Below are 16,016 nucleotides of genomic sequence, written 5' to 3' on the forward strand. Positions count from 1 at the left end.
GTCTCTCCACACCACGAGCAGGTCTATAGCGGCGGGGGGGGGGCGGGGGGAGGATGAGGACTGGTGGCTGTAACCCCACACCACGAGCAGGTCTATAGCGGACAAGGGGGGACTGGCGGCTGTCTCCCCACACTATGAGCAGGTCTATAGTGGGGGGAGGAGGACCGGTGGCTGTCTCCCCACACCACGAGCAGGTCTATAGCGGCGGGGGACCGGCGGTTGCCTCCCCACACAAAGAGCAGCCTCCCCACACAAAGAGCAGGTCTATAACGGGGGGGACGGACAGGCAGCTGTATCCCGACACCACGAGCAGGTCTATAGCGGTGGGGCACAGGCGCTTGTCTCCCCACACCACGAGCAGGTCTATAGAAAGGGGGGACCGGCAGCTGTCTCCCCACACCATGAGCAGGTCTATAGCTAGGGGCAACCGGCGGTTGTCTCCTCACATGACGAGCAGGTCTATAACGGGTGGGGGAGACAGGCGGTTGTCTCCCCACACCACGAGCAGGTCTATAGCGGGGGGCGTGACAGGTGGTTGTCTCCCCACACTACAAACAGGTCTATAGTGAGGGCCGACCAGCGGTTGTCTCTCCACACCACGAGCAGGTCTATAGCGGACAGGGGGGGACTGGCGGCTGTCTCCCCACACTATGAGCAGGTCTATAGTGAGGGGAGGAGGACCGGTGGCTGTCTCCCCACACCACGAGCAGGTCTATAGCGGCGGGGGACCGGCGGTTGCCTCCCCACACAAAGAGCAGGTCTATAACGGTGGGGGGACGGACAGGCAGCTGTATCCCGACACCACGAGCAGGTCTATAGCGGTGGGACACAGGCGCTTGTCTCCCCACACCACGAGCAGGTCTATAGAAAGGGGGGACTGGCAGCTGTCTCCCCACAGCGCGAGCAGGTCTATAGCGGGGGGGGAAGACAGGCGGCTGTCTCCCCACACCACAAACAGGTCTATAGCAGCAGGGGACCGGCGGTTGCCTCCCCACACAAAGAGCAGGTCTATAACGGGGGGACGGACAGGCAGCTGTATCCCGACACCACGAGCAGGTCTATAGAAAGGGGGGACCAGCAGCTGTCTCCCCACAGCGCGAGCAGGTCTATAGCGGGGGGGGGAAGACAGGCGGCTGTCTCCCCACACCACAAACAGGCCTATAGCAGCGGGGGACAGGCAGTTGTCTCCCCACGCAAAGAGCAGGTCTATAGCCGGGGGAGGGCAACAGGCGGCTGTCTCCCCACACCACGCGAGCAGGTCTATAGCGGGCGGGGGAGGGCGGACTGGTGGTTGTCTTCCCACACCACGAGCAGGTATATAGCAGGGGTGGGAGGACAGGAGCTTGTCTCCCCACACCACGAGCAGGTCTATAGTGGGGGGGACAGACGGCTGTCTCCCCACACCATAAGCAGGTCTATAGCGGGTGGGGGGACAGGCAGTTTTCTCCCCACACCACGAGCAGGTCTCTTGCAGGGAGACAGGGACAAGCGGTTGTCTCCCACCCACGAGTAGGTCTATAGCAGGAGAATGCCGTTGCCTCTGCGCCAGGTCTACAGTGGGGGACGTAGTTGTGTCCCCCAGGCAGGATCAGGGCTCTAGCAAGGGCTGAGTTCAGTACAGGGAGCTCGTGGCTCCTTGGCTCCAGGGAAGCGGTGCAGCCAGCCAACCAATCCTTTCTGCTCCAGTTGTTTCACTGTGCGAAGCCAAAGCCTTGGAAGACTCTAGACCCGCACTCCATTTCATCCCCTTGTGCAGACAGGCGGCTGTGCTGGGGCCATGAGACACCCCCAGCTGGCTGCAGCTCCCCCAGCTGCACAGCTTCCCCCTCCCTGGAACAGCTCAGCCCTACCCCCAGCCCACCTTTGATCCCTGCGGAGCACAGCTGCTTGGGCAAAGCCTGCAGCGCATCTCATTTCCCTTGCAAATCACAGGCCTAAGCAAAAGCACCTAATATCCCTCCTGTAATTACCTGGCTTAGAGAGGCGTTTGTGCTGGAAATGTCAATAGAAGTGGCAGGCACTCCGGGCTCATATCTCTCCCCGGTGGGGCCAGCTGGTCAGCCCCTAATCCCACCCCCCATCCATTCACTCTCTGTGTGAAAGGGAGGAAGAGCTAGTGCAGGATCCATATGCTGAGAGCAAGGCAGGGCAGCATGTGGACAGGGTGGGTGTGCAAATGGCCAGGGAAGCTAGTGCGCGTGTGAAAGAGAAAGGCAGACACACACGCATGCACCAGGCCAACCCCCACAGGTGCATAACAATGCACACACAAAGTACTAGCCCCTCCAGGCACGCACACACCTGGTGTAGCACACACACGCGCTATCACACGTACACAGAGTAACACACACACACACACACACACACACACAGAGGGTGTAGCGCACACATCACAGACACAGGGTGTAACACACATAGGAACTATCACACACACACACACACACTCATGGTATAGCACACACATGCACACCCATGATAAGCTCACACATACCAAAGCCCCATGACAGTCCTTGCAGGGACCTGACCCTGAGTACCTGGCACTGCAGTTATCTGCTGCCCTGCAAACACTGTGAAAAAGACACCTTGTGTTTGAGGGGGGCTCCCCAGTTGCTAGCCAGGAGGTTCCCATAATACTTTGTCTACAGGCGACATCACATCCATTTAATGTACACTGGGGGACAGGATCTGGAAAATGCAGCCTAGAATCTGGCCTGAGGGGCTGGGGGCAGGTTCGGCCTGGGGTGATTGGCTACAGGGTGTGTGGCTGGGGCTGGATGGAGAGATAAACAGATGCCATACGGCCCCAGCAGGGCTGCGGTTGGAGCGAGCTGTGGGGGGCTGCGATCCATTTGTGGGCTCTCCAAGGGGAGGCCAGCAGCCAAGGCGAGGTGGGGGGGACCCACATGCCCAGGGATTCCAGGCCAGCTCCAGCCTCCACTGCAGCTAATTGTCTGGGAAATGACCCATTAGAGGCAGCACAAGGACATTAGGTCTCATTAGTCTAGTCCTGCTCAGAATAACTGCTGCCGCCATATGTGGAGGGGGGCAGAGACTGCACCTCTCTCTAGCCCCATGTTGGGGGGCATCTCCACCTGCCCTCCCAGCATCCCAGTCTGCTGGGGGTCATCTCCTGGGAACAAATGTCCCACATAGCCTCTGCCGCCCAACCCTTCCTCTCTCCCGCTTTTCAGCCCACGCCCCCTCCTGCCCCGAAAACCAGCCTGTGCACTTGGAGCACAATAATTGGGTCTCTGCTCTCAAACCCACAACTCTGCTGTCTGTCCCCAGCCCCAGCTACCAGCCCCACCAGCCTCTGCTCCCAGGCCTCCCCAGCCACTGCCCCCTACAACCCCAGCTACCAGCCTCCCCATCACTGTGCCCCTAGGCCTCCCCAGCCACTGTCCCCACAGCCCCAGCTACCAGCCCCCCCATCACTGTCCCCCCAGGCCTCCCCAGCCACTGCTCCCACCCCAGCCCCCTCAGTCACTGCCCCCCCACAGCCCCCACTACCAGCCCCCAGACTCTGCCCCCTCAACTTCCAGGCTCACCATGGACTCCCCACACACTGCTCCCTCCCCATGATTCCCCCCAGCCACTGGGTCCCCTCCTGCTCCCTCATTGGGTCCCCATGGACCCCCCTACTGCAATCCCCATACCTCACAGACACCTGCAGCCACCAAGCTCCCCACCATCCCAGAACCTAGGCCCACAATGGACACTCAGCCACTCCCCCCCACCCACGAGCCATCCCCAAACCACTGGGCTCCTCCTCACTGCTCCTTACTTGGGCCCCACAAACACTGGGGCTCCCGCCTCCCCAGGCTCCCTGAGCCACCAAGATCTCCCCTCCCCACAGGCTCCCAGAGCCTCCCACCCCTGAGATCGCTGCTCTCCGTAGCCCCCCGGATTCTCCGGCCACCAGGACCACCTGTCTCTGGGCCCCCGCAGCCATGTCTCTCTCTCTGCCCTTCTGAGCTAGAGGGGAGGGAGGCCACTAATGAGCCCCAGAGCTCCCATCACTGCAGTACTCCTGAATCTCTGCCGTTTCCATGGCAACCCTAATACCCAGTGCCCTCCCTCCACCAGCCGGATGCCTGCCCTCCGTGAGAAGGATGCCTGCCCTCCAGATGAGAAGGGGGGTTTAACCCCTTGCATGCTGCAGCTTCCCACCTGAGGGACAATGGCTGCAAGGGCTGCACAGGAGGGGGTGTTCAACACTCACCCTCCTGCTACCCGTATTACAGACGCAATGCAGCCAATGGGCCCATCCAGCTGGGATCCCTTCTGCCCTCCTCCCCCCCTCCCCAGCTCAGACCTATGGGCCCATCCAGCCTGGCCACCCTCTTCCCCACCACCCCTCCAGCTCAGCCATCCAGCCTGGGATCCCCTCTCCGCTCAGTGCTAACATAGCCTGGAGACGGAACACCCTCCCACCCCCCAGCACAGGACAATCCCTGGCTGGAGGCAGGCCTTTCTTCCTGACCCCAGCTCTCATGTCCCTGCCCAGTAACCCCTGTGCTGGTCAGAGTGGCTGCAGGGGAACCAGAAACATGGAGCACACAAACACAGATACCGCTTCCCAGAGGTGCTGGAACTAGGGGTGCTGAGGGGGCTGCTGCACCCCCTGGCTTGAAGTGGGTTCCATTATATCCAGGGTTTGCAGTTTTGTTTAATGGCTCAGTGCCCCCGCTATACAAACTGTTCCAATGCCACCTCCAGCCATTGGGGTGAAACACTGCACCTCGCACCCAGTCCCTTGAGGCTGGACTAGGGGCCAAAGGCCCCAGCTCCTGTCCCCCACCCCCTGAGCCAGCCAGTCCCCTGCCTTGGGGGTGGGTCCCAGAGGCCCCTGTGCCCTTCTCTGTAGAATGCCCTCTGTCACAAGCCCGGGCCTGTTGCACATGCACATGCACACACACACACGTGCACACACACGCGTGTGCCCCCTTATGGATCCTCTCACCCAAGAGAGTTCAGCTCTCAAACAAACAGCTCTTTACAACAAACTGTATTTACGCCTCATAAGGCTGGGAAGAGCAGCCTAATAAATTCCCCTCCCGTGTATTGCAGCCAGTCGGACGAAGCTGACGCTCGCTCTCTCTGTTCATCTCCCCCCCGCCCCAATTCCCAGGGAAATCACTTTCGCTCGGCCCCAGAATTCAATTGCGCTGTGTCTATCGGAAACGCACGCGCTCCCCGTGTCATACTTCATGAATTACAGAGTGCTCTCCCTTCACGCCAGAGAGATTCGGTGCACAGATCCACCCTCCCTCTGCCCCTTCCCTCCCTCCCCCCCAGTGCTACTCTGGGATTGCAGTTGCAGCTACGAAATTACTGACTTTAGGGCAACATCTCATGGCATCTCCCAATGCCCCAACGCATCAGCCCCAGGGGCCCATCCAGCCTGGTATCCCCTGCCCCCACCTCCCCAGGTCAGCCCCAGAGGCCCATCCAGCCTGGCATCCTCCCTGTCAGCAGACGTCAATATGGGTGCTTCTGAGAAAGAATGCTTAATTTTCGGATCCCTGGGAAACACCACACGGGAGGGGGCAAGGCTCCTTTCTGAGTGCTGGAGATGATCCCCCAGTGCCCTGAAGCCTGGATTCAATTACACCAGTGCCAACACCTGGCATCTCACTAAGCCAGGCCAGCTAGCAGAGGCTGTGCTGGGAGTCATGAGTCTATCCCCTGCTGTGGAAGGGCAGTGGGTCTAGTATCTAGAGCTGGGAGTCAGGACTCCTGGGTTCTAGCGCCAGCTGTGGGAGGGCAGTGGGTTTAGTGCCTAGAGCTGGGGCCCAGGACTCAGAGGCTCTTTTCACAGCTCTGTAGCTACAACTTCCTTCCCAGGGGCTTATAGACTCTTCAATGGTTACCAAGTCTGGAGCTGGGCTCAGCTCCACAGTGATGGGCATCTCAGAAGTAGAACAGAAGCTGGCCTTTGGCTGGAGATAGATAGCAGGTAGATGATGGAGGTCGATGGAGAAGTACAAAGCCCATGGCATATTGGGCCCCATGGAGCTGCACGCTCACTAGCTCTGTGGGATGCAGGGCCTGTGAGGGTCTCAGGTTAGCTGGGGCTCTGGACAGTGACCCTGGCCTCCGTGAGCCACAGCGAGCCACGTGGGGAGCAGCAATTAATTAATAAAGCCATCTGTGCGTGAGGCCCATAAATCGTTGGGCTTCTGTAACCTGGAGCAGGACATACCGTAAATAGTGTCACGGTGCCATAACCATGGGCCCGAGCCGGGGCTGTGTTGATTAGCATATTAAACTGCATGCTTGAGTAATAATTAACGAGCGGTTTAATGCCATAAATCGCCTGCTGGCTGGGAATTCAGGGAGGCCACCAACTGTTTGCCAGAGGGATGGAAAGCAGGGCAACTGTCCTGCCAAGGATGGAGCAGACACCCAGATCCTACCCACTAATGAGCCTGGTCTCCTGCTGTAACCACTAGAGACCCCTCCCAGAATTGGAATAGAACCCAGGAATCCTGGCTCCCACTAGTCCCCACTCCCCTCGTAGAGCCAGGGACAGAACCAGGAGTCCTGACTCTCAGATCCTCCACCTCCTAGACTTGCAGTACATTCCCTCATTCCCTCCTGTGTCCCCCCACACACCCCACAGATTTGCAGTACTTTCCCCTATTCCCTCCTGTGTCATACCCCCACCATACCCCAAGGCAGCAGGGTCATGCTTTCCAGGATTGTGTCCCCAGCCAGCTGTCAGGGCCTCTGTCCCTTGGATTCTGTGCATGTCCAGTGAGCCAGGACGGACAAACCAAAGTTCCCTGTCCCCCACCGGGGAGGAATCTGTCCTTGCTTTGATGTGCGCCTGCAAACCCTGCCTCCCCCTGCTCTCCCTGCTGGATACTGCAGGCTCAGCATCTGCCTGCTCGCTGGGGGAATTCGAGGGGCTGCTCTGCCAGAGCTTAATGACAGAAGAGCAGACAAGGGAGAGGGGCACGTTGGCATGGCCAAGGAGATCCTCGCCTCCCTCTGTCTCCATCTTGGGGCAAGAGGGGTCTGGGGATCCCACATCTGCATTATGGGGAAGGTAGATGAGGAATGAAAGAGTGAGAGGACAGGAGAGAGCGGGGAGGTGGAAATGGAGGAGAGGAGGCAAGGTGGGGGGAGGGGAAGGGAGAGAAGGGGAGGGAATGAAAGGAAGAAGGAGAACAAGAGGAGAAGGAGACAAAGAAGGAAGCCAAGGTGGGACGGAGAAGAGGGACTGGGGGAGGGGAAGGAAAATGGCAGAGAAAGGGAGGCAGCGAAGAAAGAAGAATGTGAAAGTGAGGTAAGAGAAAAGGGCAGAAGAAAAGGGGAAGAGAGAGATGGAGACAAAGGAGTGACAGAGAGAGGGAAGGGAAAAAGAGAAAGGAGAGAGAGAAATCCTTGCAGAGATAGTGGAATGGGAGGAGGGGCAGCACCTGTCCTGCACACCCCACAAGGCCCCCATAAGGTGAGGGGAGGGGTTGCTCCATGCCATTAATCATGCACAGCTGGCAAGGTGTCATGGGTCTGAAGGCTATATTGGGGGGAGATGATCTTAATCCCACACTCACCTCCCACGGCCTGGATGAGCCAAGGAACCGAGTACAAACCCGACAGGTTAGACACACCTCCTTGCAGCACAGCGCCCCCCCATGCTGGGGCCAGCACTGGCCTAGAGGAGACTTCCCCCTAGTGAGCTGCCTCACCCCCTAGTGCCATGCTGGGGCACTGGGGTCAGAACTGACTCTGAGCGGACAGCACCCCCTCCATCCCTCCCTCCCTTCACCTCAGCACTGACCCACCTGGGAGAGTGCTGGGGGGGGGTCTCCCATCCAAGCCCCGAACAAGGCCCCAGGCTGCTTAGCACAGACTCCCACCTGGTCAGGCTCTCAGGCCCTTTCAGCACCAGGGCCAGCAGCTCCAGCACCGCTGGCAGCCAAGGGAGAGAGAGCAGACCTCGGCTGCAGATCCCCATGCTCAGAGCCCCCCTGCTTCACTTGGCCACAACTGCAGCTGTGGAGGGGGAGGGGGGCTAAGGGGGCAAGCAAAGCTGCAGGCAAAATCCACTGCCAAGCACTGTCTTCCTGAGTAACTGAATCCCCCTTGGCTCTGCAGAGACCTGCCCAGGCCTTTCACTCCCAGCCAGGCAGAGATGCTGGCAGCATGGGGGCACCCACACTGTCAGGGGCAGCTAAGAGTGGGAGCTGTTTCCTCCAAAGAGATGCTAGAGGAAGAGCCACCATGGGCAGGCTGGAAGCCCCCCACAAGAGCACCTCCTTTCACACTAGGTCAGAGCAGTTACCCACTGCTCACATCGAGCCCATGCCCAGGGGGGACTGGAGGACCCCTTGTACAGTCAGGTCATGGTGGGGCTGTCTGGGTCCTGAGCACACACACCCTGCTGACCTGGCTAATCCAAGTTGAGCTCATCACTAGGCCTAGGCCCAGGCCTGGCTCATTAGCTAACAGGGGTAGGGGCCTGGCTCAAGATGGACAGAGACTGGAATAATAGCAACACTGAAACGGCCAGGACCAGGGGATAGAACCCTGGAGTCTTGGCCCCCCTAGCCCCAATCCTGTCCACCAGACCCCACTCCTTTCCCCTCCTCACATAGGAGATAATCCTGCCGCCTGGACAGGGGGAACTGACTGCAGTAATCAGAGAGGCAGGAAGTGGGGCCCTCTGGACATGATGGAGAAGGCCAGGTGTGTGGGGATCTGGGGGGATGCTGGCAGGACACCCCTATGTGGGTGGTCCTAACCCGATGCCCCACTCTCCACAGGCTATCCGTGGGCAGGGGTGGGGGTTCAGTGCTCCCAGCAGCCACCAAGCACCAATTAGCCAGCTGGGCAGCCCAGGTGTTACATATTGTGCAAGGCGGGGAGAGCTACCTACTTACCACGACAGGCAGCCCCCCCTCCCAAGCTGGTCTCTTTTTCATCCCTTCCTTCATCTCCATGCCCCCCCACCCCACCATCTTCAACAGGATGTAAAGCCAAGCACTAAAGAAACCACATAATCCATTCCCAGAGACTAGGGGAACCTACCCCTTCCCCCAATGGCACAGCCCCCCCTCACCAGTACCCACCCCCCATCAGCTGTGAGCACACACCAGCTTCTAGGGATCCAGGGGGTCAAGGATGGGGGGGTCCAGCAACCAACAGGAAGTGTTTTAGTGGTGGGGATGGGAGCCAGGACTCCTGGGTTCTATCCCCAGCTCTGGGAGGGGGGTGAGATCAGGTGGGTCAGAGGAGGCGGGACTGGGTTCTATCCCTGGATCTAGTAGGGCAAGTCCCTTCCACTCTCTGTGCCTCAGTTTCTTCCTCTGTACAATGGAGTTACTGATACCTATCCCCCCGCCGGTGGGTGTGAGTTAGCTCTTCGGAGCCCTCTCTGATCCCCAAAGCAGGAAGGAGTGATGGGGGGGGGGGAATTCGCCCTGAGTGTAATGCTGCCCTCCAAGCATCAATGTCTCACTCTGTCACCTGGGACCATCCCATCCCCACACATGTGGGGCAGGGGCTAGATAGCTGACAGGGTGTTGCATGATTGGGGGGATTGTGTTTGTAAAAGGCAGCTAGTGCTTCCACCCCCAAGACTCATTTCACTCCCCCAGCGCTCCCCCACACTCCTCCCTCCCCCATGCTCCCCTAACACTCACCCCCCATCCCCACACCTGACTCCAGCGCTCCCCCATACTCCCCCCCAGTGCTCCCCTCACCCCCAAACGTGACTCCAGCACTCCCCACACACCCCTCCAGTGCTTCCCTCAACCCCATCCCCACACCTGACTCCAGCGCTCCCCCCATTCCCCCCTGCCCAGTGCTCCCCTCACATGCCCCCCATCCCCACACCTGACCCCAGCACTTACCCCCTCTGCCCACACACTCCCCCTCTCCCCACAGCCAGAGTGGGGCTGGGCACAGCTGGCACAACCCCCCACAAACCCATGCTTCAGCTCACTTGCTCAGAGAGTGCTAAGGTTTGGGGGCACTGCCCTGGGAATGGGCGGAATCGTGCTCAGGGGAAGGAACAATTGCCCTGGGGGATGGATGCTTTGGGGGCAGAGGGGAATGAGAGGAGTTTGCAACGGCTCAGCTGATGGTGAGTGGGGCTGAAATGGATGCTAATGTGTGGGAGGGATACTGGCCAGGAAGAGCAGGGGGTTCCCCCAACCCCAATCCACATTCCAAGTGCATGAGCGTTCAGGCAGGCAACTAGCACCATGTGGGGCATAGAGACCCCTGGACACATGAGCGGAGTTTGTTCAGGGTCAGTGCAGCAGCCATCAGTGCCCCCACCCGTTTGAGATCTGAGATGAGTGTGCCAGGCTCAGCTAGGGCACCCAGTACAGATGACACATTGATGGCAGGGCCCTCCCCGCTTTCCTCCCCCTACCCACAACACGAGTTTGCCGGGGCTCAGGTATGGAACAGACCAAAGGGGATGCATTGACAACAGGACCCTCCCCGCCATTCCCACCCCCTCACCCATAACACACATTTTTCAGGGCTCAGCAAAAGTGCCAAGGAACCCACAATACAGCTCTCCACCCTCAAAATCTGAGACAGGTTTGCCAGGACTCAGCTATACAGACCAGAGGGGATGCATTGACCCCAAGACCCACACCTAACCTGTGATACAAGTTTGCTAGGGCTCAGCTGGCAATGCCAGCAGGGCAGGGATGAGCTGAAAAGTTGACCAGGTACAAGAAGCTCTCTTCATGACACTCCAGATGACCAGCAATGCCTGGCTGGGGTCCCTCCCCTGCCCTTCCTGAAACCAGTGGGGGTTGGGAACAGGGATGGGAGGGAGGAGGGATATGGGGTGTGTGTGGAATTCCAGGAGTGGAGGAGAAGGGTGAGATCAGAAGAGGGAAGGAACACTAGGGGAGGGGAGCAGGATTCATCAATGACAGGAAGGACTGGAGAGATACATGGGGAGATGGAGCCACTGGGGAGAAGGGAGGAGGAGATACTGGGAGGGGAAAGAGGGTCGGATACTGGGGGATGCACTGTGAGGGGAGGGTGAGGAAGAGGAGATCCGATGGGGGCAGAGGGAGGGAGGTATCTTGAGTGGAGGGAGGGGAGGGGAGGAAGGGGATACCAAGATGGGAGGGGATACTAGGAAGAGGAATGCACTGTGAGGGGAAGAGGGAGAGAGGGGACACAGGGAGGGAAGAGGGGAGGTGGGGATACTGAGGAGAGAGACCATGAGAAGCAGGATTGCATACCATATGGGGAAGGAGGGAGGGATACCAGTAGGTGAGGGGGCCTCACCTACTTTGCGTGCTGCAGGTAAGGAAGGGAGTGTGGTAAATGGCAAGAGGCACTATGTGTGGGAGGAGGAAGGAGGGATACCATGGAGGAAGGGAGCTGCTCAATTACCATGCCCACTGCAGGTGAGGAAAGGTGTGTGGTGGATGGCAGAGGATGCTGTGTGGGGGAGGAGGGGATACCAACAAGGGCGGAGGAAGTGGATAGCAGAGGGGATACCAGGGAGGAGGGGTCCTCACCTACCATGGCTGCCATGGGTGAAGAAGGGTATGTGTCCGAGGGTTATGGGCAATGTGCAGGAGATAGAAAGGAGGGGATACCAAAGAAGGTTATGGAGGGGTGGGGACAGAGGGGATACCGGAGAGGATACCAGGGAAGATTATGGGGGGAAAAGGAGGAAGGGATACAGGAAGGGATACCAGGGAAGGTTATGGCGGGGGGGAAGAAGGAGGGAAATACCAGAGAGAATACCAGGGAAGGTTATGGGGTGCAGGGGAAAAAGGAGGGGATACCAGAGGAAGGAAGAGTCTCTGCCATGGATACCATGGGTGAGGAAAGGTGTGCAGTTGATGGCAATGGGCACTGTGCAGGGGGTTGGATGGTACGTGGAGGAGGCAGAAGAGCATACAGGGGGAAGAAGAGGACATCAGTGAGGGAGGAAGGAGGGGATAACGGAAGAAAGGAAAACTCCCCCTTACTGTGGCCACCATAGGAGAGGAAGGGCCTATGGTTGACGGCGATGGGCACTGTGTGGGTGCTCGGAAGGAGGAGATACTGGGGGATATCAAGGGAGGAAGGATGGTATGGGGAGGAGGGAGAAGGCTATACTGGGGGATACCAGGGGAAGGAGGGATATCAGAGGGGAGGGTGGAGGAGATACCAGAAGAAGAGAAGGGTCCCTACTTACTGTGACCACTATGAGTGAGGAAGGGGATGTGACTGACAGCAATGGGCACCATGAGAAATCTGGGAAGGAGAGGATACCAGGGAGGGAGGAGGGAATATTGGGGGAAATATGGATACTGGGGAGAGAGGAAGGAAAACTAGGGATGGAGGAGGAGGAGGAGGAAAACAGGGAGATGGGGATATTGGGGAAACAAGGGATACTCTTGGATACTGAGGAAAGAAGAGGGAATACAGGGGAGGGAAGAAGACATACCAGGGGAAGAGTAGGAGAGAGAGGAAAGGATATCTGGTGGGTATGGGGGGAGGGAGTAGGGGATACAGGGAAGGAGGAGATACTGGGGAAGAAACAGGGGAGGGAGAAGGGCACACAAGGTGGCTATGGGGAGAGGATAAAGAATACCAAGGAAAGAGTAGATAACCAGGGGAAGAGCAGGGGAGGGAGGAGGGATACCTGGTGGATATGGGGAGAAGAGGGCATACTGTGGAGGGAGGAGGGGATACTGAGGAAGGATCAGGGGAGGGAGAAGGCAATACCTGGAGAATATGGGGGACAGAATGGAATATCGGGGGGGGGGAATACCTGGGGAAGAGTAGGGGAGGGAGAAGGGCACATCAGGTGCACATGAGCGGGAGAATAGAGAATATCGAGGAAGGACTAGGTAAAGGAGTAGGGGATACTGGGGGGAAGGAGGAGAGGGATGAGAGGTACCTGGTGGACATGGGGAGGAGTAGGGGATACCAGGGGAGGAAGAAAGGGATACTGGGAAGGAGGGGCTACTGAGGAAGGAAGAGGGGAGGGAGGCAGGGATATCTGGATATTGAGGGAGTAGGGGATACCAGGGGAGGAGGAGGGGAGAGAGGTGGATATTGGGGGACTATGGTATACCAGGGGAGGAGGATGGAGGAGGGCGGCGGGGATGCCTGGTGGATATTGGGGGAGTAGGGGATACCAGGGGAGGAGGGAAAGGAGGAGGAGATGCCTGGTGGATATTGGGGGAGTAGGGGATACCAGGGGAGGAGGAGGGGAGAGAGGTGGATATTGGGGGACTATGGTATACCAGGGGAGGAGGATGGAGGAGGGCGGCGGGGATGCCTGGTGGATATTGGGGGAGTAGGGGATACCAGGGGAGGAGGAGGGGAGAGAGGTGGATATTGGGGGAGAAGGGGATACCAGGGGAGGAGGGAAAGGAGGAGGAGATGCCTGGTGGATATTGGGGGAGAAGGGAATACCTGGGAAGGGATGAGGAGGGAGGGGTACCTGGTGGATACGGGGGACAGGAGGAGATGCTGGGGAGGGAGTTGGGACACTGGGGAGGGAGAGGCGATATTGGAAGGGAAGAGGGGGTAGCTGGGGAAGGTCCCCACTTACCGTGGCCGCCGCGGGTGAGGAAGGGGGTGCGGTTGATGGCGATGGGCACCGTGCCGTGCTTGTTGTGGAAGTGGTGCACGTGGTGTGTGGTGCTGAGGCTGGAGGACACTCGTGCTGCCCCAGCTGGCCCAGCCAGAGCCGCCAGAGCCGCAGCCACGAGCACAGCCCATGGTGCCCCCTGCCCTGCGCCCCCACCCCTGCTCCTCCTCCTCATGGCGCAGGGCGCCAGGGAGGGGCGGGTGGCCCCCAGGGGAGTCACGGTGTCAGATCCCAGGCACAACGCCGTCCATACCGCGGGTTTGCTCACCGATGGGAGAAAAACACCTCCCAAATCACCAAAAATCCACCTGGCAAAAAACACCGAAAAGTGTGTGTAGGGGGGGGGGAATGAAAAATTGTTAACCCCCCCGTCAAAAAAAAAAATCCAAAGTGGTAAAAAAATAAACTCCGGGGTCAGATCCACGGATGGATGGCAGACGGCTCAGGACTCCTCTCCTCTCCTCCCCCACCTCCACTTCCACACTCCTTGATTCACAGAGAAGTCCCCATCCTTCAGTATCCGGCGGCAGCACTGTACATCCAGCTTCCCCTGGGAGGGGAGGACGGGAGTGGGACGAGGCGGGTGGGGAAGCATCAAAGGGTCCCCAACATCCAGGGAAAAGAGGAATGAGAGAAAAAAGCCAGAGGACTAGTGCAAAAAAAAAAATTGAATAAATGAGGAAAGGATGGGTTTCAATTAGAGTTGTGCATCATCCTTCAAGGGGGGCAGGATGGAGGGATGGAGACAGATAGGAGAAGGAAGAGAAGAAAATAAACAAATGAAAAAAGGCAAGGGAAGGATGTGAAGAGGAAAAAAGCCTTTGAATTCAGGGCAGGGACATGGAGCCGAGGAGGCGTCAGGGCAAGCGATGGCTGGGGCGAAGGATTGCCGATGGAGGGGGCCGGCGAAGGAGAGATGGGGGTAAGAATTGCAGATGGAGGGGGGCTGGCGAAGGAGAAGAATGAAAAGGATGAAGGCGAAGGCAGTGCACCGAGAGAGAGAGCGAGAGGGGGGAGCCGAGTGGAATGGCACAGCGCTCGCTGGAGTGTGCTGCAGAGGAGAGGGACGGCTAGAAGGAGGGAGCGAAGAAGGGGGGTCGGCGGAGGGAGGGGAGGGGGGAGGACCAGAGCACCGAATCGCTCTGAAATCTAATGACAGCGTTTCCAAGCTCCTTAATTCATTGCACCTGGCACCCCCCCCCCAAGGCTCCTGAATTACTGAGGCGCCCCCGCCCCCCAGCCCTCCTTGCTTTCAAAGGGAGGGAGAGCTTGTGAGATCTCTTTACAGATGCACCTCTCCCCTCCCTGATCTCTTTCTCGCTCCCTAGCTCTCCTCCATCTTCAATTCTTCCCCCAACCCCTAGCAGCAGCAGCAGCCGTGGGCTGGAGTCCACCCCCTAGACCTTCACCCCCTCCCTGAGACCAGAACCGACCCCCTGTATCTTCGTTGCTTCCCATTCTGGATCCCCACCCCTTTGCCTTTTGGGCAAGGTTGGGATGCAACCTACAGACTGAGTCCTGGCACAATATACCCCCAATGCCTGATTACTTACCCACTCGCCCCTCCAAACTAAGATCTTCCCTCCCCTCTGTAGGGGAGAGAGACCCCCCCCCATGGGGGTCCTCTGCTGCATACTGCCCTTCCCCCATTCAAAGTGATCATGTCTTCCCCCCAAACACCTTGCTCCCCCGCTCTGAGCTTCTGCACCCCACCCCAAACCCCACACATACAGAGACACAAAGGTACACACACACACACACAGGTGCATGCACACACACACACACAAGCATGCGCACACACATAGAGGTGTGCGCGCACACACAGGCGTGCAAACACAAGCACAATGTTTTCCCTAGAGCAGTTTGCTTTTTTCCCCCAGCTAGAGATTGCGGGGTATCACTGACAAATAATTAAATACTGTACACTGGGGTTGGTGGCCGGGGAAGGGGGGGAGGCTGTTTTTCTCCCCGTAGCCCAAGGCTAATGAAAAATCTGACAGAGATAAAAATACAGGCGGCTGTGGGACCAGAGGATGAGTGAGGGGAGGGCTGAGCACAGGCCCAGTGGAGGCAGGGGCAAGCGTGATGGCTTAGCTCTCCAGCCAACCCCACTGCCCAGGGAATTTGTCCACTGGAGAGGCCAGGATCAGCCACACACACACACTGCTCCTGTGCTGTGTCCCACAGCTCCCCCTGCTGGGACCGGAGTAGCTGGGAGCTCTCCCCACAACACCCCCTGTGGGAAAGTCCAGGCAGTGCAGGGCTGGGATTCCAGTGCAGCCCTGGCTTTGCTGATCCATCTTTGCCAAAGGTCACCGGCCTCCTGACGTGTTTGTGGGGGACGCTGTGCAAACACCCAGGAGGCAGAGGCCTCGGGCAGCAGGGGCTGGGGCAGGCTGGGCTGACAAAGCCGGACATAGGGGCCCAATGGAGG

The 16,016-nt window shown here is 58.6% G+C and overlaps 1 protein-coding gene across 29 annotated transcripts in view; it reads right to left on the reverse strand.

The window, feature by feature from the left end:
• The window catches only part of NRXN2 (neurexin 2), a 274,548-nt gene that overhangs the window by 95,202 nt on the left and 163,330 nt on the right, over window positions 1-16,016 (reverse strand). For 4 of the 29 annotated variants that reach the window (XM_073351985.1, XM_073351983.1, XM_073351984.1 and 1 more), the window contains exon 1: window positions 13,544-14,629. The exons of the other annotated variants lie outside the window; for them this stretch is intronic. In XM_073351985.1, coding sequence (XP_073208086.1) covers window positions 13,544-13,757 — 214 coding nt within the window. In that variant the 5' untranslated portion in view covers window positions 13,758-14,629. Of the gene's footprint in view, window positions 1-13,543; window positions 14,630-16,016 lie in introns of those variants that run through there. 29 annotated transcript variants of the gene reach the window in all.

This window comes from Lepidochelys kempii, chromosome 7 (genome assembly GCF_965140265.1).
Source record: "Lepidochelys kempii isolate rLepKem1 chromosome 7, rLepKem1.hap2, whole genome shotgun sequence".
Classification (NCBI taxonomy): domain Eukaryota; kingdom Metazoa; phylum Chordata; order Testudines; family Cheloniidae; genus Lepidochelys; species Lepidochelys kempii.